Source organism: Sphaerulina musiva (assembly GCF_000320565.1).
Source record: "Sphaerulina musiva SO2202 unplaced genomic scaffold SEPMUscaffold_1, whole genome shotgun sequence".
In the NCBI taxonomy this organism is placed as follows: Eukaryota; Fungi; Ascomycota; class Dothideomycetes; order Mycosphaerellales; family Mycosphaerellaceae; genus Sphaerulina; species Sphaerulina musiva.
Genome location: NW_016017383.1, coordinates 2,713,617 through 2,733,885, shown reverse-complemented (window position 1 = coordinate 2,733,885; position 20,269 = coordinate 2,713,617). Strand labels below are relative to the sequence as shown.

Here is a 20,269-nt window from a genome sequence, read left to right as displayed (position 1 = left end):
CACCACCACCTTCTCGCCTCCACCACCTATCTTCAACTCCGCTAGTGGCGCGCGCTACCCACCGCAAACCTCAGATTGTCCCGGTATCTAACCGCCTCCATCATGGCCCAGGATCCGCGCGTGCTACTGCAAAAGGTAAGCCCCGCAACCAGTACAGGCGCCAGCCCGCACATGCTAAGCAGGACGCAAAAGGCAGAGAAGCAGGCTCAGGCTGCATCGGGTGGATTCTCGTTCTTCGGCGGAAAGACGCAGAAACTGGAAGAGGCCGCCGAGCTATACACACAGGCTGCGAATGCATTCCGCATGCAGAAAGACGGCAAGGCTGCGGGGCAGGCGTTTGAGAAAGCTGCGCAGATCCAACAACAGAAGCTGAACGAGCCCGACGATGCTGCCAATACGTTGACCGAGGCGTACAAGTCGTACAAGAAAGACGAACCAGAAGACGCCGCACGAGTTCTCGAGCAGGCGATTCAGCACTACACAACCAAGGGCAACTTCCGAAGAGCAGCCACGCATAAGCAGAACCTCGCAGAATTATACGAAATCGATCTCGGAGACCAAATACGAGCGCAGGAAGCGTACGAGATGGCAGCAGGATGGTTTGAAACGGATGGCGCGGAGCAGTAAGTTGGGTGCGCTATGGTATGACTTGCTGACGCCTGACGCTTCGTGTGCTATAGACTTGCCAACAAACTTTACCTCAAGCTCGCGGACATTGCGGCTCTCAACGGCGACTACCTGAAGGCCATTTCACACTACGAACGAATCTCCAAATCCGCCATCAATAATAATCTCATGAAGTGGTCCGTTAAGGAATACTTCCTCAAAGCCGGTATATGCCACCTTGCAAATAACGATACCGTGGCTACAAACCGCGCCCTTGAATCATACCGCGACCTCGATCCTGGCTTCACGCAAACACGAGAACACCAACTATTGGTCGATCTTGCCGAGGCGGTGGAAGAGGGTGACCAAGAGAAGTTCGCGGATAAGCTATTTCAGTACGATCAGATGTCGAAGCTGGACAAATGGAAGACCACTCTCCTCTTAAAGGTCAAGGACAATATCCAGAGCCAAGAGGAGGATTTTGCGTGATTAGAGGGTGTCGGCGATGTGGTATGGAACCAGCAAGTCGAATGGCACGGGCACGAGCACACTGTCGAATTGACACCCAATGTTCTTCCATGCGGGCCGTGCCTGCGAACAGAGATTCCGGTGCCTCGCAATGTTGGCTGGGAAGATGGGCGGCGCGAGCCAGACATCTCGCCGTGTGTTTGCGATGGCCTCTATCTCAGCTCTCTCTGTTCACTTTTCATTACGCTTGTCCTCTCCAGCGAGCCACCTTCTGATGCCCCAGGCGAACCCGCCATTGCCTTTGTCCTCGCCAATGACCTCTCTTTTTGCTTCCTTCAGGTCGCTGATGATCGCCCTGCTCAGCTGCGTGTCTTTGGCAGTCCTGTCCTTCTCTTGCCGTGAGTTGAAAGTTCCGGCCTTTTTCTCCGCTTCTTCCTCGAGGGCTGGTTGCAGTGTCGTGTATGCTGTGCATCGCATACGAATTAGTACCTTAGCTAGGTAGGGTCATCGGCAACAGAGAAGACAGGAACATACCGGTGGCCACGCCGCACACTGTCGCAATGACTAGACCTGCTACATTTCCTCCACGCATTGTGGTGGCCTGAGGGAGAGAGTGGCGGTGATGTGAAAAGAGCCGCCGCAACGGCTAATAGGTACGGGACCTAAGGTAAGCCTGGTAAGGTAGGTAGGTATCCGTGATACAGGTAATAATGGTGTGGATGGAAAAGTCGACCGGGATGGCGACATGTCAACTTCATCCTTGGATCAGCGGGGCACGTTCCACTAGGATCAAGGGTTCAGTTCGTAGGTCTGTGGGTTTCCCTCAAGAAATCCCCGACATGCCAAATTGCCAATAATCAATCACAAAATAATACCTGGTACACACAACTTCCACCGCCGTTCGATAGTCTATCCGCACCTTGAAAATTACCCAAGAGGTATAAGTTCCCGCGTTTTAGGTGCAGAATACCTGGCGAGGATCAAGAAAGTGGAGTTATTGCACTTTGCAAGCGGCGAAATAAAGGTGTTTCGCGATTTTGACCCCGGTGGGAATCAAAAAACACGTCCTCCTATACGCTGGACAGGGGGGTGCGGATGGACTATCGAACGGCTGTGGGAGGTGTATGTACCTCAGGTACGCATGGTTGTAGCTGTCAATACCTGAATCATCAAGTCGAGACTACATACCATGATTGCCATCGCCAATTTTACAAATTATCAATGGGCAGTGTCAATTGTGAAGCGAAACAATATTGACTTTGTGCATGGGCACGCACGTCTTGGGTACACTGGTGGTGGAATATATATAGGTACCTTATACAGTTGTGGCTATGTTACATTGAAAGAACAGGGGTATCTCGAAACATTTTCTCGTCAAATCAATTCGCGGTCGCACAAATGTTTCACTCGTACCTCATCTGTGTCTCGTCAGGTCAACCTCTTCATGTGCGCTGTCCTGCAGCTTTCATGATCCAGGCAGTTTCGAGACATACATGCTCGTGACTGATCCGAATAGCGCATGGGCATGTATTGGGAATGCTGTGTCGACACAATGTGGAAGACAGACATTGCAACGGCCCGTGAGAGGATCATCTTCTTTTCCGAAGCCCGTGAGCCTGATTCGCGATGCGCCTGGATGGCGATTTTGTGGAAGGCGTCCATTTGGGGACGTCTTTCGTAATCTAGTACTCAGCGCTTGAAGCCGACGAGGGCAGCACACCGACTGCAGTACCAGTTGTTCACTGAATTGGGAAACCGTCAACAAATGTGCATGAAGAGCCTTCGATAGTTACTTTACTTACGTCCATATGACACCATGTTGCTTTTGCCGGTCTGAATGTCTATGCTGGGAGTACGCTGGCACCTCGAACACCGTGGTGGGATTTCTATTGGAGACTGTCCACTGTCACTGGAATCGCTGGAGCTGTCGCCATTTGTCCAGAGAACGTTTTGCTGCATGGGCATAGGACCGGGACGATTGGTGGGCGTGTGGCCATGTGCAGCAGAGGTCTGCATTGACATTAAATTGCTTGCCATTCTTGTAAGAACCTGACCCGAAATGTACAAATCGCACGGTAGCGGGTGGTCTGGTTTGGATGGAATATCGTTCGCAGAGAGTGGTGTTGATGCCTGCGTTGAGGTTCCCAAGTGCATGAAGTTGAAGTTGTCGTCCAGGGTATTATACATCTCATGCACCAGTGGGTGTCAATCTAGAGGGAAGTGGGAGCGAAGTGGGAGCGAAGTGACACTACGACTGCAATTCCATCCCCCAGACATGGTTGCAGTCCAGTATATGAAGAGAAGGGGTGCCAGGGCATCGGAGATCAGATCACTCATCGCAGAGAACTCAGTGGAGCCAGCAGACGTCTGGTGCATCAGCCAGGGCGAGCTCGACTGATTTTGCGCAGATTCGCCGCCAAACAAATGATCGCTTGGGCTGGCTTAACGGGAGATACGAGACCAACCCAAGAAGCTTACATGCGTTGCGCCATATCGTCGATGGGCGCGCAGCCTCATCGCGATGCTCTGTACGGTTGTTGATTGGCCAGATCGGACGAAACGGACACGACGCCGTGAACGTGAGCGGCACTAGGGTCCTTTGCATCCACAGCGGCTCCAGAAGATGGCCGCACTGCCGCAGGTCTCACTATACTGCCTCTTTCCTTTTTCCTCTGCAGAAAGTGGCTGTAGACACCACCATGGCACGACCACGATGAACACCAGCCCATGTGCCCAAAAATTAAACAGTCTCGGAGGTGGGTGGTGTCGAACCAGATCTGCGGTCTGGCTCGACTTTCTCAAGTTCTCAGCCGCTCGTTACTGGACAATAGCCTCAGATCTGGGTATACCAGAAGGAGGTAGGAGGTACGAACGATATCCGTTCATCAGAGATCTGTGGACATCAGCTTCCTTTTTTTCGACATCCAGTGGACACCACGCTTTAGGTATCAGGTAAGCTTATATCAATCGCGATGGATTTAGATTTCTAGAGCATGCGAGAGCCGCAGCCGTGGGGGAGTTCGTAGATCGATCGCATTGCAATCCATGCGCCAGGCCGCGGAACCAACTGCACTAGTGGAGATACTGGTATTTTGTTCCGGCGGCCGTGGGAAGCGCTACCTACCTAGGTACATACAGTACACTGCTGTCGATTTTACGATATTTGGAACACCTGGAGCCACGCCACGGACTTCGTCTAACGTGGTCGCTCAGAGCTCTGGGAGACGGGAAGTTGTTTGGGGAATAACATGATGAGACGAGTGTTGTTGATCAATAAATACTTGACTGACGGCCAGGCAGCCTGCTGACTCCCGGGCACAAGGACCGTGGGCTCAAAGAAAATGGCAAAGAATGGCATGGCATGGCATGGCATGGCATGGCATGGCATGGCATGGCATGTCATGGCATGGTGTGGAGCTTGGTGAATAATTCGAGCAGTGCTATTGTGTACCACCTAGTCGGCACGGCAAGTGCAGAATGTATCGACACAGAAAGGTACCAAAGGGCACGGCGTACCCAAAAAAGAAGCTGAAGGTGTCTGTCGGCAACTGGGCAGAGGCAGAGTCGGTCTTGGCGGCAGATGTATCGACCCCACCTGGACCTCGTCAAATCACGTCGTCCAAAACGCGTCCCCCCAAAGTCAACAACATCCGCTTCCGCGTGACGGCCGCCTTTCGCCTTTCCACGATGCCACGGTATGTGCACCTGAACGCCCTTTGCGCGTCCCTCCTCCGCCCCGTGTCGATGATCTGATGCGTGCGTGCTCTGCAGTGAGATCATCACGATCCAGGCAGGCCAGTGCGGCAACAGCGGTCAGTCCAACATCGCAACCCATCCCGCCGAACGCGGTAGCTATAGCAGAGGCTGACTGAACCTTTGCGGCTCACAGTCGGCTCGCAGTTCTGGCGCCAGCTCTGCTTGGAGCACGGCATCAACCAGGACGGCAACCTCGAGGACTTTGCGACAGAGGGAGGCGACCGCAAGGATGTCTTCTTTTACCAGTCCGACGACACGCGCTACATCCCCCGAGCCATTCTCCTCGACTTGGAGCCGAGAGTGATCAACGGCATCCAGACCGGCCCATACAAGAACATCTACAACCCAGAGAACTTCTACGTGCACAAGGAAGGCACCGGAGCGGGAAACAATTGGGCCGCAGGATACGATATGGGCAGCCAGGTGCAAGATGAGGTCCTGGACATGATCGACCGCGAGGCCGATGGCAGTGACAGCCTGGAGGTATGCGCGTAGGGTCCCATGAGTCCTGGCATAGCAGCTGACGGGTGTGCAGGGTTTCATGTTACTGCACTCCATCGCTGGCGGAACGGGATCTGGACTAGGCTCCTTCCTGCTAGAACAACTGAATGATCGCTTTCCGAAAAAGCTCATTCAGACCTACTCAGTCTTCCCAGATACACAGAATGCGGGAGATGTGGTTGTACAGCCGTACAACTCGCTGCTGGCCATGCGGCGGCTGACGCAGAATGCCGACGCTGTCGTAGTGCTGGACAACGGCGCGCTTTCTAGAATAGCTGCCGATACGCTACACGTGCAGGAGCCATCTTTCGAGCAGACAAATCAGCTGGTTAGTACCGTCATGTCTGCATCGACCGCGACTCTTCGATATCCTGGATACATGCACAACGACTTGGTCGGCATCGTGGCCAGTCTGATACCCACCCCAAGATGTCACTTCTTGCAAACCAGCTACACGCCCTTTACGGGTAACAATGTCGAGTCGGCGAGGACCGTCCGCAAGACCACAGTACTGGACGTGATGCGGAGACTATTACAACCCAAGAACCAAATGGTAACGGCGAAGCCTAGCAAGAACAGCTGCTATATCTCCATATTGAACATAATCATGGGTGACGCTGACCCCACAGATGTAAGTCGGGAACTCCATGCATCATCAGACCTCACTAACGCCTAACAGGTGCATAAATCATTGCTTCGCATCCGAGAAAGAAACCTTGCATCCTTCATCCCGTGGGGCCCCGCCAGCATACAGGTCGCACTATCTCGCACATCTCCTTACACACAACCTCCGTACACAACGCGCACGCCGCCTCGGGTGTCAGGTCTGATGTTGGCCAACCACACTGGCATAGCCACATTGTTCAAGCGAATAGTATTCCAGTACGATCGGCTACGCAAGCGTAATGCTTTCGTGGACACGTACAAAAAGCATGGCACCTTTCGGGACGGCCTAGGTGAATTCGATACGTCTAGGGAGGTGGTCATGGATCTGATCAACGAGTACGAGGAAGCCGAACGCGCAGACTATCTGACTGGGGCTCAGCAGGAAGATCCTGTCGATGGCGGCGCTGATGCAAGGACAGATGGTGTGACGGGTCGCTGATTGTGGCGAACGCAACCCATATGTTAATGAGGGGATTGCAAGTTGGCCTCAGTCTAACTCTTGGCATCGAATGGAGCACGACCCTCATGGAGGATCGATCAGTGGGCCACGTTCTCAGGACCGGTTCTTCGCAATCCTGACCGCCGGTGCCATCGCATCACCACCGCCTTTCCCCGTCTTGTTCATCCACATACGATCTCCTCCTCTTCCTATGAGTATGCTCTCTTGGTCTCTTGGTCTTCACTTTGATCCTGGGCAGCCTCCCTTCCTCAAAATGCACGCTGATCTTTACTTCACACGTGGGTCGATCTTTCGGACCTAGTGAGATCTTGAGTTGTAAAGCTGAAGGACGGTGATCGTCTTCGAAGCGGACTTTCCTGCTGCTTGTGCCAGATGGCGCGTATGAATGTGGTTGCGCATAGTGATACGACTGTGCTGGAGGGGTCGGACGTGGCATTCCACCTGGTGGAGCAGGATTGTGTGTGGTTCGGAAGTGATGAGCCATACGAGCAGCAAGAGTTGCAAATGCGTGGTTGTTACAGGGACGGACGCCACAGTGCAGAATATTGGGAGGGAAGAGGGCCAACAAGAGAGGATACACTTCGAGGGTGACAAAGGTAATATTCCTGGTGGTTACACGGGGCTTCTTTGCATGTGGGATGTAGCAGGTGTTGGAACAGACCACCATAGTCTTCGCATGACTGGAATCGACAGTGAACCCTGTTTCTAAAATGATCACTGCATTCTTCGAGAGGTGAGAGGTGGCAGTGCTCGCGTGGGAGCTTGTTTTGAAATATTCGACATGTGATATGTATTTTGAACCATGTGACCAGCCGTGTTGGCGTCGCCAGAACTTTCAGCTTCGAGCACCTGTGGTGGTAAACGGGTGAAGGTCGAGATGCCTTCACTGATGCTTGCCAAAGAGAGCATCAACGGTGTCGTAAGTGTACTTGAGTTCACCGTGCCTTTTCAAATTTCGTCAGCGTCATACTTCACTCTGGGCGAGGAAAGTGACTAACCAGTAAGGGACAGCGGTCGGCTTGGTAATGAGCCTACGAGAAGTTCACACACACATGTTAGTACAGACGTGGGTGTTCATTCAAGCAGGCGGAATTACCAGGCTTCCTCGAGCACCTTGAGCACTTCCTCCGGCAATGGCCCCTTTTCGATGTCGGTGAGGTTTGATTCGAGCTGCGCCTGGCTCGATACGCCAATGATGATACCGTCATTGCCTCCATCCTTGATGTTCAGTTTAGAGTGATGGACAAGCCATCTGAAGGCCACCTCGAGCATCGTCAAGTTGTGCTTCTGCACAACAGGCTCAATCAGTCTCAGCGCCTCGAAGGTGTTGTCGCGGAAGTATCTCTTGCTGTGGCAGATGTGGCATTAGTGGCCACAGTATGTACTTGTGGAGGGAGACCGCTGCAGCCAGGACCTACCGGTAGTTCGTGCCCATGGCTGAAGATGTATCGCTGAAACGGCCTTCAGCGGGGATATCGGTTGTCTTGATCTTGCCCGAGAACAATCCTCCGGCGATAGGGTTGTAGATGACCAGATCCATGCCATATCGCTTGAGCGTTGTGATAAGCTCTGGCTCAATGTTCCGCTGAATGGCGTTATACATTCCTTGATATATAGTAGGCCTCACCCAATTGTTGTCTAGCGCAACGGGAGGTAGTCAGCGACGGTCGAATAATGTGGTCGTCTTTCCGAACTGAACGATGAGTGCGACGTCAGGACGTGCTTACAGTGACAATGCATCTGCACTTCAGCAACCTCGGCAGCTGTGAAATTGCTTAAGCCCAAGTTGACGAATTTGCCCTGCTTGTGCAGCTCGTTCAACTTCTTCAGAGGCTCTGTAAAGGGGATGCTTCGGTCTGCTGCATGAAGATAGAATATGTCCACGGTGTCTGTGCCCAGCTCGGCCAGAGACTTGTTGAGCATTTCCTCGATCTTCTCCGCCTTGTGCGCTTCACTAAATGTCACGACGGGACGGTGAGCAATTGTCTTGATCAACAGAGCCAGGCTCCACGTACGGCGTGTGCGGATACCACTTCGTGGCCAGCATCAGACCTCTATCCTTCCACCCTGCCTCGCGAGTCCACGCTTCTTGCTTGCCGCCCACATAGACTCGTGCAGTGTCGATTTCATTGTAGCCGCGCGACTGAAAGTGATCCAAACAAGACTTGTAGTCGTCAAGAGAGGTGATTCGAGCACCAGTGGACTCGTCAGGTCTAGCAGATGTCAGTGGCGGTGGGCTTGGCGGTCCGAGTGGTGCGTCTTGGATACAAACCCGAAGGTCATGGTGCCGAGAATGACTCTTGGCTTGCCGGTTCCTCCATTGATGAGGGGCATTGTGGCAGTCTTTGGTGGGGGGGATATGAGATGCTGCTGGGGCACGATATGGTTCTGTGGTGTCGACAGTGGAGGAACGAGAGGAGGAGGCTCGGGTGTGGTAATGGGGATGAGTATGAGCAGGTACCTGTATATGGGTGTTGGCAGAGGTAGAGGTGGAGGTAGAGGTGGAGGTGGAGGAGGTGGAGGTGTTGGTAGAGGTATGGGTATGGGTATGGGAGCAAGACGGAGATAAGGAAGCGAAGGCATAATTAGCTCCGGTACATGTAGGTATCGACCCGCCTGTTGTAATAGTATACAGTAGTGACTCTACCCCACACATACCTCCTTATACGCATCTACAGCTCTTTAGCTCTATACACACCCCTGCCCCTGTCCTTATGTGATCACCCGACTCGGCTTTGGCCGCAGGTTTGACATGTGCAGTAGTCAGTAGTCTAGTACACGGATATGCCATGCAGCCAGCCTGGGCCCTGCGATCGCTACTCCTCAGCCCCGTCGACATATTATTATTATTTCCACCACCACCACCACCACCACCACCACCAACCACTCTGCTCACGCCCTACTCGTTGCTGTTCCCTTCAGCAACACCGTTTTCCTCCACCCACCGACGCCCTCTCTCCCTCCTGCTCTCTCACACCCGCCCACCTACCCACACGCCGTCGTCTACAGCGGGCCACGACGGCCACGAGGAGGCGGACCCGACGCGATCGCGTGGGACGAAGCGGAGCGGCCGCGAGAGGAGGACTGCGATATGCCCTCGGACTTGCGGCCAGAGCGTTCACGGCCCAAGAGCTACCAGCACCAACCGCTGCTGGCAGGAGACAAGCGGACGAGCCATGACAGCCCGACACGACCTGCCGGTCTGGCAGCTCGCCGGTCATCGCATTTCCGGGAGAGGGATCCGGAGGTTGTCGAAGCTGTAGATGACACCAGACGAAGGTATACGTATGCTGCGGCATTCCTGCTCCTGAGTCTGGTCAGCTTCGCAGTTCAGACGGAGACCGCAGTCTATATCCAACATGACCTGCATTGGAACAAGGCGTATTGCATGCTCTATTTCACGCATGGGTCCTGGTCAGTGCTGTGGTTTGTCCAGCTTGCCATCCTCCGTATGCACAAGTGGTCACAGCCGTGGGACTCATTTTGGAGGAGACACGTGGCCATCATCACATCCACGGCACAGATGGTGGAGCATCGAACGCTAAACGTTCCTCTTCATCTGCAGAAGAAATCTCCGTGGCCGTATTTTGCGAGAACGACGGCATATGTGACGTGTGCTCTGACTGTGGCAGGGGCCAGCTGGTACATTGCCGTGGACATGACAACAGCCTCTGATCTGACTGCCATCTATAACTGCTCCGCATTTTTCGCATACGCTTTTGCTATTCCACTGCTAGGCGACAGATTGCAATGCAACAAGATTGCATCCGTCGTGCTGGCGATCATCGGTGTCCTTGTAGTTGCGTATGGAGACCAGGCACACCCTAAGCACGGTAGCAAGTCAGGAGGAGGTGCCGGAGGACCTTCTGCGCCAGACAGCGCGGCAGCAAGCAGTCGCACTCTGGGGAATCTCGTCATTGGGGTCGGTAGTGTGCTCTACGGCTTCTATGAGGTCTTGTACAAGCGAGTGGCGTGTCCACCAAATGGATGCTCGCCGACTCGTGGCATGCTGTTTGCCAACACGTTTGGCAGCATGATTGGACTCTTCACCTTGACCGTACTCTGGATCCCACTTCCTATTCTACACTATACCGGGATCGAGACGTTCGAGCTCCCGAGTGGTGAGGCGGCCTGGATGCTGGCCATTTCAGTGCTATCGAATGCCACTTTCAGTGGCTCATTCCTGGTCTTGATCTCCCTTACGTCGCCCGTGCTGAGCTCCGTGGCGGCTTTGCTGACGATATTCCTCGTCGCTCTCTGCGATGAGTTACTTCCTCCGCCGCTGTACAGCCCCTTGACTTCGGCTGCCATTACGGGCGGATTGCTCATTATTGCCGCCTTTCTCCTATTGAGCTGGTTCACTTACAAGGAGATGGAGGAGGAAATGCATAAGAATGCCGAGGAAGTAGAATCCGACGTCGAAGACTTATAGATATTGGTGCCTAAGGTAGGTATCAACACTGGATCTGGGTTTCAGGGGTTGGTTTTGTTTTTGGGGGGTCATTCCCGGAGAAAGTGGGTGGCAGGAACTTAGCCACTGGGCATTACATGAACTAGCATCATCATTGGTAGCGGCATAACACACCTATCGATTACAGTAGTAGGCACTATGCAGCCTGTATTGTGTACCTATCGAGAGTGGGTTGAATTTGCGCAATATGGTCACTCTGATGCAGCACAGATAATGTATCTAGGTACCTACATGTAGGCTGGCTGCCATCACCGGGCATGAAATGGAGGGAACACAGGCAGATCCGATCGCACCACCCGACGATCTCGGACTTGACAAACACGTACCTAAGGTACATGTACCTAGGTAGTCATAAAGTGAGTCGGCAGCTGCAATAAATTTCCACGTCTATACCTTCCAGGCTGCGCGAACCTTCTGGCCTAAGGTACTGTCTGCACATTGCCGCGGTATACCTAGGTAAGGTACCTATTGAAGTGATGAACAGCCACTTCCTCCGAACCGAGTGTAAACTTGATTGCTCTCTTTGCAAGAGTCGTCGAGGTTTGAGAGTGCCAGCTTCCGTTACTCGCTGTTGTCAGTCTCCTCGAATGGCCTGACTGCTCTTTGTCTACCTAATCCTTGCTTGTTTGTTGATCGATCATTTGTCGCCTGTCTGGCACCATGCCCCCTCGCAGGACCAGCATACAAGTATGGAACATCGTGAACGCTCGAAGCGAGCGCGTCTGTAGCCTTCGTGCTAGAGTATCGTATCTGGTGCCTCCAGCATCTCTTGATGATGCTGAGGGTGCCACTCTTTCTCCATTAGAGATTCCGAGGAGAATTTCTACCCTAGTCCCAAGATATTCCCAGCATGATTCCAGCGCCGGCAGCCATGGCCACGAGCTGCAACAACGCACCCTGGAGTTCTTTTCGCACATTGGGCCCAGTTTCCAGCATTTCCGGAATGACAGAGACCGTGCCCACGTAGAGAAACGTTCCGCACGTAAAAGGCAGGAGCAGGTCTCCGTATTGAAGACTGGTACCCCACAGACCAGTGTTGCCCATTCCAAATTCTGGACTCACGCTCGCTGCGTTGCCTCCCAACTCTTGCACAGCGATACCGATCAGCGTTCCCAGCACTGCTCCGAGAGCCGTGACGAACTGCAAGCTCATGGCCAATTTCTTGGACATGCCACCCTGGATAAGTAACGCGAAGTCTCCGACCTCATGAGGTATTTCGTGGCAAAAGACTGCCAAGGTTGTCGTAGCTCCGATAGTCGGACTGGCGTAAAAGGACGATGATATAGCCAAGCCGTCAGTGATGTTATGTGTGAAATCTGCGATGATATTCAGATAGAGTTTGAGTTGGACCTCTTTCTTTTCCGGCTCGGGAGATGGCTGCACAGCAGCAGATTGGTCTGGCTTTGCGCCACGCTTCTTGAGTTCTTGTTCAGTAGGCTTAGCAATACCAGTGGCACTGGCTATATCTTGTCCATTATTGCTCGGTTCGTGGTCGCTGTGCTGGTGAGTATGGCCAGCACCACCAGTGGCAATGCGGAGCCCCTTGTCCCTAGAGTAATAGATCGCGGGTAAGCAAATATCTCGAACATTCGGGTAAGCTCGAGGAATCTCTGTAGCCACTACTCTAGCCCAAACTGACTTACATAGCCACGAAAGTGACAAAGCCCACCATGATGGATACTCCTAAGAGGAGGTTCTTGTTTGGCTCGACCAGCACCGCTCTGACCTCCCCCTCAGGTGTTTCGCCAAGAAAAATCTCAGGCAAGAGGTGGAAGAGCGTGTCGCCTAACAAGCCTCCGACAGCGAACGCCACCATGACATTGAGTCTTGCCGGGTCGATGTTAGGGGGGCATAGAGCGAGCAAGACTACACCGAGGTCCTTGTTAGCAGTGCTGCCTTTCGCGCAGCCTTGCCACACGGATAAAGGTACTACTACTACTACCACCAAGGGATACTAACAGTTGGGAGGACCAGAGATGTAAAGCGTGCCCATGAGAGCGTTCAGGGCTGGAGAAGCGAAGGGGAAGAGACGGGCAAAGGCCCTCGACAGCCAGGAAGCCGAGAGCGGTTGGTGGAGCGCGGCGTGCGCGGACAACTGCTGGAGGACATCGCATTGCTGCAACGACAAGAATGTCAATATCAGGCAATTGGGTATATTGACGTGAGGTTTAATTGATAAAAGGGACCAGACGAAGCAGCAGGGGCGGCTCTAGGTAGAAATCCGGTAACCTTCTACTGTTCTAGAATGAAATACAGATTACAGGGTGACTGAACTTACTTGCAGCTCCTTTTCAATCTCCTGAGTGCTCAGTAGCGACATATCAACCCCTTTCTTGCCTTCGCCGTCGCCGTCGCCGTGGCCCAGTGCTGTGGCGTATGCGGTATAGACCAGCAAAGCGATGACGGCCAGCACGGCGTTGCGGTAGCTGTTATGGCGTCGGGCCATCATGTTGTATCGTATTTTATTATTTTGTTTTCTCTGGGGTTTCTCTTCTCTATTTCCAGGGAAAATACACAACGCATATATACCTTATGTACCTGGTTGAGGTGGGGTGTGTGAGGCGGTGGGCGACCACTATCGATGCGGATGTCACGGATCGGGCCTCCCCAGCGGCGCAGCGCACAGACTTTGTCTACATTCTAGTTCTAGTTCTAGTTCTCGTACATGTAGTTCTCCTACTAAAATCTTCCATTGCCACCTCGAACCGCACTCCGAGATCGAATCCATCGCAACCTACGCTCCACAGCGCGCTCCCCCACAGCGTTACTCCTCCTCCTCCTCCTCCTCCTCCTCCTCCTCCTCCAAACACATCCTTTCCGCCAGCCGCCATGGGACGTGAACTGCAGAAACGAAAAAATCGATCGGGTGTGCAGAAAGTGCGCCAAAAGCCCAAGTCCAAGAAGCGCCAGCTTGCGAACCCGATCATCGCTGCGAACTGGGACAAATCGCTCACGCTTGCGCAAAACTATAAGCGGCTGGGACTCGCAGCAAAGCTCAACAAATTCACCGGCGGCACAGAGAAGAAGGTTTCGGATCTCAGACAGAGCGAGGAATCACAGCGCTTGGACGACGTCGATCCTCTGAACATTACCACCTCGAGCAAGAGGAAGAAACAGCAACTCGACCTTACCGAGGCCAAGATTGAGCGCGATCCGGAGACTGGTGCCATATTGAGAGTTATCGAGCAGCAGGTCGCCCCAGCGAACCCGCTGAACGACCCTCTTGCTGAGTTCGATAGTGACGAAGAGGGCGAGGCCGTGTCGATACGGAACCAGCACGCGAATACGGGTCGCACAGCAGAGAGCACGCCAGCCAAGACGGACACTGTGCGGGCTTTAGAAGCGCAAGCTGCGAGACCTGCCGCAAAGTACAAGAGGCGGCAGCCAGACGGAGAGGTGCAGTTCATTGAGGAATTGGTGCAGAAATACGGAGACGATATCGAGAATATGGCTCGGGACACCAAAATCAATTACATGCAGAGAAGTGAGGGAGACCTGAAGAAGAGGATTAAAAAGTGGAAAGAAGCTGGAGGGAGAGTCGATTGATGATGACATTGCCAGCTCGGAGAATCGAGTACTGTTCGCAGAATAAACAGCGTGTTCGCCCATGACCAAGTGAGTTCGGTACGTAAGTGTTGGGCCAGTTCCATGAGCCATACTGGAGGGACAACCTTCATGGCGACACAGCTCTTTGGCGACCCAAGGCTCGGGGTAGAAGAGTGCAGTGTGATCGACTGGCTGTACCGCGGTTTTGAGCAAAGCACAGTACCTCCAAGATGGAGGTTCCAATGAAAAATCATTCGCTGAAACGCGGTATTGGTCGCAAGCCTCAAAGATTGGTTATATGAATTGGACCTGAGACACTCGGTCCTATAACCATGGTCAACAATCATGTAACCCACTACAGGTACATGTTGATGTCGGTATGGTCACCGACAGAGTGATGTAATCTTCGTCGGCCACGTCCGCATTCCCACCTACCATCGTTCTTTGTCCATACATACCTACCTGACTCCTTTCTCCTACCTGACCAGTACTTGTGCAGCAGGCCCTCCCTCTTTTTCGAGTCTCATGACTACGGTAGAGGTCGTCTCCGAACCGTCTTTTGCGTAGGAGGTACTATATTTTGGTTTTTCTTCTAAGCGCCGTGGCTTCAGAACTACCTTAGGTACCTGGTAGGTACACAGACTTGGTGCTTTGCCTCATCACTCTATCGCTCCTCGGGTCCGACGTATTATTATACGGCCAAGTACCTACTGTATGGACATTATTATCCAGGAGGGCATGATTGTTGGAAAAACTCTGGGCAAAAACAAGAAAGGGTGTGGCACACATGACTACATGTACCTTACTGGCACAATACTACATAGTCAAAAAGTTCCAAGTAGGAGGTTGTAATAATGGATGGACCCACCACCAAGCCAAGCCTACCTACCTTAGGTACCTGTACCTTCCTTCTACCTGACTACATAATGTACCTTAGCCCAGCCCAGCCCAGCCCAGCCCAGCCTAGCCCAGCCTAGCCTAGCCTAGCCCAAGCCCCTCCAGCCTCCCAACCTGTACGTACACACACCTCTCCTACTGACCTGAGTACCTATGTACTGACCTGACCTTTCTTCCCTCTACGCCTATACCTGGTACCTGTAGGTATACCCTCCCTCGATCATCATCAGGTACCTCGGGTATATAGTTCAATACCTAATTAGTACTGTTGTTATTCAGGTACCTGGTAGGTAGCTATACCCTCAAACAAGAACAGAGGCCTTACTACTACGACTACATAGGTAAGGTAAGGTACCTGGTACATGAGGTATGTAACTGTAAGTCCTTATCATCGCGGTCATATTACAGTAAGGTACTAAGTTTATACTTACATGTAGGCAGTTCATGCAGTACAAAAGGTAAGGTAAGGTAAAGAGGTACCTTGATAGGGATGAATTCCAGGTAAAGGTAGGGATGATATGCCCGTACTTCATCCGGGAGCTGTTCATGCAGAGGCGATCTCCTCCAGTGCAACCGCGATTGTATGCATACATGCATGCATTGCATTGCATTGCACTGCATGATTGATTTTTTTTATATAGGTAACAATCTCAACCACCGAAGAAACGTGTATGGATCATATCTCCTACATAGGTAAGCACTGTAAAGAGAGAGGTATATATATATGTAGCCACACAAAAACTTACCGATATTGATTGTCGCACTACCTTAACTGATCTTACCTGACCTTACCTGACTTACTGCTAGTACCTTAGTAGATCGTCCTGCTTCGACCTGTACCTACTGTACCTAGGTATGTATGTAGGGGACTCAAAAAAGTGCGCGCAAATCATGGCATGAACCCACTGCATGATGATGCTATCATTAGACCCATCCACCAACGGACAATCCTCAAACTTCATGTTTCCATGAGGTGTCCATAGAGCACGAGAGTGGAAATGTATCCATTCCGATATGTACGTCAGACACACACACACCCACTCACCCACACTCAGACACACACAAGCACATGTACACACAGAAACCCACCCACCCACACACATCACTCGCTAGTCTCGTCGATCCCATTGCGTTGCCCACCCGGTCTATCCGTTGAGTGCAGCACTGATACGGCCCCCTCCGAACCTGGCAGCCACTGTCAATGTGTAAGTGTCATGTCTCATATGTCGGATGACAGCTTGGCCCCATCGCACTCACATCTCAGACCTTGTGATCCCATGGGAAAGTAGCTCACGAGGTACCAAATCAGTGCCACAATTTGAACAATCGATGTGAGTAGCGTCAGGATAGTGCTGCGCAGCTGCATATAGGGGGGGGCGGGCGTGGGAGCCAAGGTCAGCAAACATCTTCTCATCTAGCTGGCTTGTCATCGCTCGAGCTGACGAATGAATGCGGCTGGGGCGGCCGCAGGGTATCATGATGGAGTGAGTGCGTGCGAGTTTGACGAGGCAATAACGGTGGCGTCGAAGAAGGCAGGGGAGGCGGGCGGGGTTCGGATCAGAAGGTGAAGTGTAGTGTGTGTGGTCGTGTGTGTGTGTGTGTGTGTGTGTGTGGGAGTGGGAGTGGGAGTGGGAGTGCCGTGGTGGCTTTGAAAACTAGTGCTTCACGTAGACAGTTTGCTCGAGCTCCCGATTGACGTCGCATCCATATCACAAAGACATTGTCATGTCAAACTTCCTGGTCACAGTGGCTGATCTTGATGCTGGTGGTGCGGCAACAGTTCCGCAACTCCCCGAATACGGATTTTGGCAAAGAAATGCTCGACTTACTCCGACCGCAAAGTACAGCGTCAGCGCTATGCTACCAAAGTATGTGGCTGTAAATGGTAGTCGCTCTTGCGACACCAGATGGCGCACTGTTCGTACAAATCAGCCATAAGAAACCACCATCGTGATACCAATACACAATCGGCAGTGGCAGATGCAGCTGTGCGAGACGTAGAGGTGGCCCTGCTATGCTGCTTGATAGCTGCACGAGGCGCACGCAACGAAAGTTGTGGCAACAGAGCAACATGCTTGGTGTGGCTGCTTACCGTAGACCATCGGGCCCATCAAGATCGCCCACGAGCCCAGAAAGAGCATTGATGCCATTGTCCAACTGACCCGACATTATTAGCGCAGACTCTCGCAGATCAAAGCATCAATTTTCGCGAGCGTAAACGAGACTCTCGACGGGCTCAAGCTCATCGACACCCGTATCTAGTATTGGGAGGATTGCAGGAGATCGCCGCAAGCGACTTGGCAGCTCTGCTCCGGATGGCTGCAGGTGTCCGCGTTCGAGCTGCAGCAAAGTGCCCATACACTCTATTAAGCTTGTGGTCAGGCGGGCACACCCACTGCATAAGTGCCTGCGCCTTGAGCAGACTGCGAAGGCCACCTCGTGGCAGTGGTGACGGAACTTCATTTGACGCACCGACCATGCGAATGGTGATCAAGTGAATGCTCAGCCGAATGGGCGATGCCCCACAGCAGCACACCCTCTTCTGAGAGCAGGCAAGAGCAGGCAGGAGAGGGAGGGAGGGAGAGAGAGAGAGAGAGAGAGAGATGTTCAGAAACTGGCTCTGAACGCGAGTGTTTTTGCAATGATCCTTTGGGGGCGAGACGGAGACTTGATACGTACAGGATTGCGAATTTGCGTGGTCTCAGGCTGAGGATGGGCATGAGGGTGAAGCAAACGACAAACAAGGCGATGGCAGCGAGGTTCAAGCCACCGAAAAGTAGAAGACGGTCCCATCGACTTACTGTGAAGCACGAATTAGCCAATGTTTCGGCTGGACGACCCGGTTGGCTATGGCTAGACAAGCCTGGTGCATGACCAGGATGAACAGGCTAGGTGAGAACCTGAACGGCGCGTGTGCGCCGGAAGCACACTGCAGGAACTCCATCTGATCACACAGCGCGAGCTGTTGCGGTGACCGGACATGCCAGTGGCGAATGTCTTGCAGAGTTCCAGCCTGACTGCAATATCTCCATCGAAGAGAGACATGCTAGCTACATGCACCCCCACGGCCCTGCCATCATATGCAGCGCGCGGACGATCCAGAATGGGCATAGCCGAGAATGAGTGACCTGCGTGCCCAGATGAAGTGTGCATGCAGCAGCAAGTTATTGTGGACTTACGCGCAAACCATCCTTCTTCCTCTTCCCTCCTTGTCCGCGCCGGAAGCGGTGCGCCAGGGCCTTCGCCCTCTGTTGTAGGCAGCCTGACATAACCCGCACTTGCGAAGGGGTTCAGCTTCGAGAGAGTGCCCAGTATCGGATTCTGCGGCGCGGTGTTGACGGGCTCATCTGCGCGGCGTGACCAGCCCAAGCTATTCATGCTATCGCGGAAGGACGAAGAGGCCATGTTCGAGGATGTCGTATCGGTAGTGCGCGACTGCGCGTCTTTGTGCGGTGCAGAGTAGCGTGTTTGATGTTGGTGGAGAGCTCGGTAGCTAAGGTACCTGGTAGGTAGGTGTGTATAGCTGGCGCAGTGGGTGTACTGTGCTGTACTGTACTGTGCTGTGCTATGCTGTGCTGTGCTGTACTGTGCTGTACTGTACTGTACTGTGCTGTGCTGTGCTGTGCTGTGCTGTGCTTTACTGTGTTGTGGTAGTTACTCTCGAAGCAAACAAGGTGAGTAAGGTAGGTAGGTGCCTCCTAAGGTAAGGTAAGGTAGGTAATGAGGAGGTATTGTGCTGCCTGTCAGCTCAGCCGTGTATCGCGTCGCGTCGCGTCGCGGCAAGCGTGCAGCGGGCGACAGCCAAAACAGGCGCGATAGTAATGATGGTGGCAGCCAACCTCACAGCTCCGAGGCAGCCAACTTGTTGGTGTGGCGACGGTGGACGACGGTACGGGCGACTGCATCCGCAGACCAGGAGAAGCGAGCGCGCCGCGGAGAGAGAGAGAGACGCTCTCACACACAGACACAGAGACACACACACACGCACACACAAAAATGGAGAGGCAGAGAGAGAGAGAGAGCGAGAGAGCGAGGGAGGGAGAGCCAGAGAAGATGCGGAGAGATACCTCCTAGAGAGAGAAAGGACACCAGAGCCGGAGGTCGGGGGATTGCTCCGTCCACCATCTGTCACTCCGACAACCGTGCATAGTGCACTAATGTCTTGCACTAGAACATGCCTTCACCACCCAGCCAAGCCTGCACCAGCCAGACTAAGGTACTGTACGGAGAAAGTACCGTGCGCACTGCACCACTCCCACTGTCGGAGTGGGAAGGGCTGAGAGAGCAGGGCACTGAGGGCAAGCATTAGCAGGGCAGCAAACTTCGCGCTTGAGATGCAGGGCCAGAAGAATTACGTGCATGCACAAGCCTCCAACCCTCCACCGCCAGTCCTGGAGGTCGCAGGTGTTGTGTGTTTCAGACGGCGTGGCGGTTGGGATGACGGAGCCTGGAGCCTGGAGCCCGCTTGCAACGCACACCGAGCGCAACACGCGAGTGCAATGGCCTGATGGAGGAGGAAAGTCGCAGTGTGTCTGAGCAGGGCCCAGCGGTACAGCACAAAGAATGCAGACCGGCGGCGGCAGGCAGAGCCGGCCAGGTCGAGGGCGTCGAGGAAGAACCAGTCAAGCAGTCAACCAGAGGCGACGCGACGGGGAGGTCGAAACCCGAATGCCTGGGCCTTGACCACCGCGAAGCATCTGCAACATGCAGAACGAGTGGTAGGTAGGGGAGCGTAGTGTCGTGCGCGTCGTGTAGTGTAGTGGAGGCTATAGCATGACTCATTGGCCGTGATCATGATGGGCAGCATGGGCTCGACAATGTGGAACAGGATGGCAGCCGTTCGGTCTGCACTGCTCTGCGCTGCTCTGCTCTGCACTGTAGGAGGTACTGCACTGCTC

General features: G+C 53.3%; 9 protein-coding genes across 9 annotated transcripts; 4 read left to right on the top strand and 5 right to left on the bottom strand.

Annotated features, from left to right (window-relative positions):
• Positions 1-12: 12 nt before the first annotated feature.
• Positions 13-1,843, bottom strand: SEPMUDRAFT_57227 (uncharacterized protein). The gene is made up of 3 exons (XM_016909427.1): positions 1,609-1,843; positions 193-1,538; positions 13-135 (listed from the first exon to the last, which is right to left on the bottom strand). The coding sequence occupies exons 1-2, from the start codon at positions 1,664-1,666 to the stop codon at positions 1,306-1,308; spliced, it is 291 nt and encodes a 96-aa protein (XP_016765251.1). The 5' UTR covers positions 1,667-1,843; the 3' UTR covers positions 13-135; positions 193-1,305.
• Positions 13-1,843, top strand: SEPMUDRAFT_146219 (vesicular-fusion protein sec17). The gene is made up of 3 exons (XM_016903524.1): positions 13-135; positions 193-623; positions 681-1,843. Exons 1-3 carry the CDS (start codon positions 103-105, stop codon positions 1,093-1,095), a joined length of 879 nt encoding a protein of 292 aa, XP_016765250.1. The 5' UTR covers positions 13-102; the 3' UTR covers positions 1,096-1,843.
• A 920-nt stretch (positions 1,844-2,763) lies between these two features.
• On the bottom strand, positions 2,764-3,111 carry SEPMUDRAFT_113150 (uncharacterized protein; the record flags this gene model as incomplete). The annotated part of the gene is made up of 2 exons (XM_016901017.1): positions 2,764-2,816; positions 2,877-3,111. 2 exons carry the CDS (start codon positions 3,109-3,111, stop codon positions 2,764-2,766), a joined length of 288 nt encoding a protein of 95 aa, XP_016765249.1.
• A 1,440-nt stretch (positions 3,112-4,551) lies between these two features.
• Positions 4,552-6,436, top strand: SEPMUDRAFT_137851 (tubulin gamma chain; the record flags this gene model as incomplete). Its single annotated transcript, XM_016902855.1, has 5 exons — positions 4,552-4,769; positions 4,846-4,886; positions 4,964-5,313; positions 5,366-5,962; positions 6,011-6,436. The coding sequence occupies 5 exons, from the start codon at positions 4,552-4,554 to the stop codon at positions 6,434-6,436; spliced, it is 1,632 nt and encodes a 543-aa protein (XP_016765248.1).
• Positions 4,856-8,959, bottom strand: SEPMUDRAFT_146216 (aflatoxin b1 aldehyde reductase-like protein). The gene is made up of 9 exons (XM_016903523.1): positions 8,730-8,959; positions 8,473-8,670; positions 8,185-8,411; positions 7,876-8,095; positions 7,554-7,805; positions 7,456-7,488; positions 5,366-7,401; positions 4,962-5,313; positions 4,856-4,884 (listed from the first exon to the last, which is right to left on the bottom strand). The coding sequence occupies exons 1-7, from the start codon at positions 8,789-8,791 to the stop codon at positions 7,341-7,343; spliced, it is 1,053 nt and encodes a 350-aa protein (XP_016765247.1). The 5' UTR covers positions 8,792-8,959; the 3' UTR covers positions 4,856-4,884; positions 4,962-5,313; positions 5,366-7,340.
• A 250-nt stretch (positions 8,960-9,209) lies between these two features.
• Positions 9,210-10,889, top strand: SEPMUDRAFT_104428 (uncharacterized protein; the record flags this gene model as incomplete). The annotated part of the gene is made up of 2 exons (XM_016900540.1): positions 9,210-9,219; positions 9,253-10,889. 2 exons carry the CDS (start codon positions 9,210-9,212, stop codon positions 10,887-10,889), a joined length of 1,647 nt encoding a protein of 548 aa, XP_016765246.1.
• Positions 9,349-13,351, bottom strand: SEPMUDRAFT_57222 (Zip-domain-containing protein). The gene is made up of 4 exons (XM_016909426.1): positions 13,207-13,351; positions 12,888-13,044; positions 12,572-12,794; positions 9,349-12,477 (listed from the first exon to the last, which is right to left on the bottom strand). Exons 1-4 carry the CDS (start codon positions 13,246-13,248, stop codon positions 11,757-11,759), a joined length of 1,143 nt encoding a protein of 380 aa, XP_016765245.1. The 5' UTR covers positions 13,249-13,351; the 3' UTR covers positions 9,349-11,756.
• A 391-nt stretch (positions 13,352-13,742) lies between these two features.
• On the top strand, positions 13,743-14,534 carry SEPMUDRAFT_146215 (uncharacterized protein). Its single transcript, XM_016903522.1, has one exon. The coding sequence runs from the start codon at positions 13,758-13,760 to the stop codon at positions 14,472-14,474; it is 717 nt and encodes a 238-aa protein (XP_016765244.1). The 5' UTR covers positions 13,743-13,757; the 3' UTR covers positions 14,475-14,534.
• A 1,710-nt stretch (positions 14,535-16,244) lies between these two features.
• Positions 16,245-19,358, bottom strand: SEPMUDRAFT_122538 (protein transport protein SFT2). The gene is made up of 6 exons (XM_016901778.1): positions 18,551-19,358; positions 18,051-18,171; positions 17,464-17,528; positions 17,201-17,286; positions 16,629-16,731; positions 16,245-16,566 (listed from the first exon to the last, which is right to left on the bottom strand). The coding sequence occupies exons 1-6, from the start codon at positions 18,774-18,776 to the stop codon at positions 16,517-16,519; spliced, it is 651 nt and encodes a 216-aa protein (XP_016765243.1). The 5' UTR covers positions 18,777-19,358; the 3' UTR covers positions 16,245-16,516.
• Between the last annotated feature and the right edge of the window lie 911 nt (positions 19,359-20,269).

Coding starts and splice junctions, on each gene's coding strand:
- SEPMUDRAFT_122538 (XM_016901778.1), bottom strand. CDS start 18,776: ATGGCCTCTTCGTCCTTCCGCGATAGCATGAATAGCTTGGGCTGGTCA. Junction 17,287..17,463: donor GATGGGCCCGATGGTCTACG/GTAAGCAGCCAC, acceptor TTGTACGAACAG/TGCGCCATCTGGTGTCGCAA. Junction 16,732..17,200: donor CGCTGTACTTTGCGGTCGGA/GTAAGTCGAGCA, acceptor CCCTATATGCAG/CTGCGCAGCACTATCCTGAC.
- SEPMUDRAFT_57227 (XM_016909427.1), bottom strand. CDS start 1,666: ATGCGTGGAGGAAATGTAGCAGGTCTAGTCATTGCGACAGTGTGCGGC. Junction 1,539..1,608: donor AGTGTGCGGCGTGGCCACCG/GTATGTTCCTGT, acceptor TGCGATGCACAG/CATACACGACACTGCAACCA.
- SEPMUDRAFT_57222 (XM_016909426.1), bottom strand. CDS start 13,248: ATGTCGCTACTGAGCACTCAGGAGATTGAAAAGGAGCTGCAA. Junction 13,045..13,206: donor AGATTGAAAAGGAGCTGCAA/GTAAGTTCAGTC, acceptor TTGTCGTTGCAG/CAATGCGATGTCCTCCAGCA. Junction 12,478..12,571: donor TTTGTCACTTTCGTGGCTAT/GTAAGTCAGTTT, acceptor CTATTACTCTAG/GGACAAGGGGCTCCGCATTG.
- SEPMUDRAFT_146215 (XM_016903522.1), top strand. CDS start 13,758: ATGGGACGTGAACTGCAGAAACGAAAAAATCGATCGGGTGTGCAGAAA.
- SEPMUDRAFT_146219 (XM_016903524.1), top strand. CDS start 103: ATGGCCCAGGATCCGCGCGTGCTACTGCAAAAG. Junction 136..192: donor CGCGCGTGCTACTGCAAAAG/GTAAGCCCCGCA, acceptor AGGACGCAAAAG/GCAGAGAAGCAGGCTCAGGC. Junction 624..680: donor GAAACGGATGGCGCGGAGCA/GTAAGTTGGGTG, acceptor CGTGTGCTATAG/ACTTGCCAACAAACTTTACC.
- SEPMUDRAFT_146216 (XM_016903523.1), bottom strand. CDS start 8,791: ATGCCCCTCATCAATGGAGGAACCGGCAAGCCAAGAGTCATTCTCGGC. Junction 8,096..8,184: donor AGTGCAGATGCATTGTCACT/GTAAGCACGTCC, acceptor CCGTTGCGCTAG/ACAACAATTGGGTGAGGCCT. Junction 7,806..7,875: donor GCCATGGGCACGAACTACCG/GTAGGTCCTGGC, acceptor CATCTGCCACAG/CAAGAGATACTTCCGCGACA.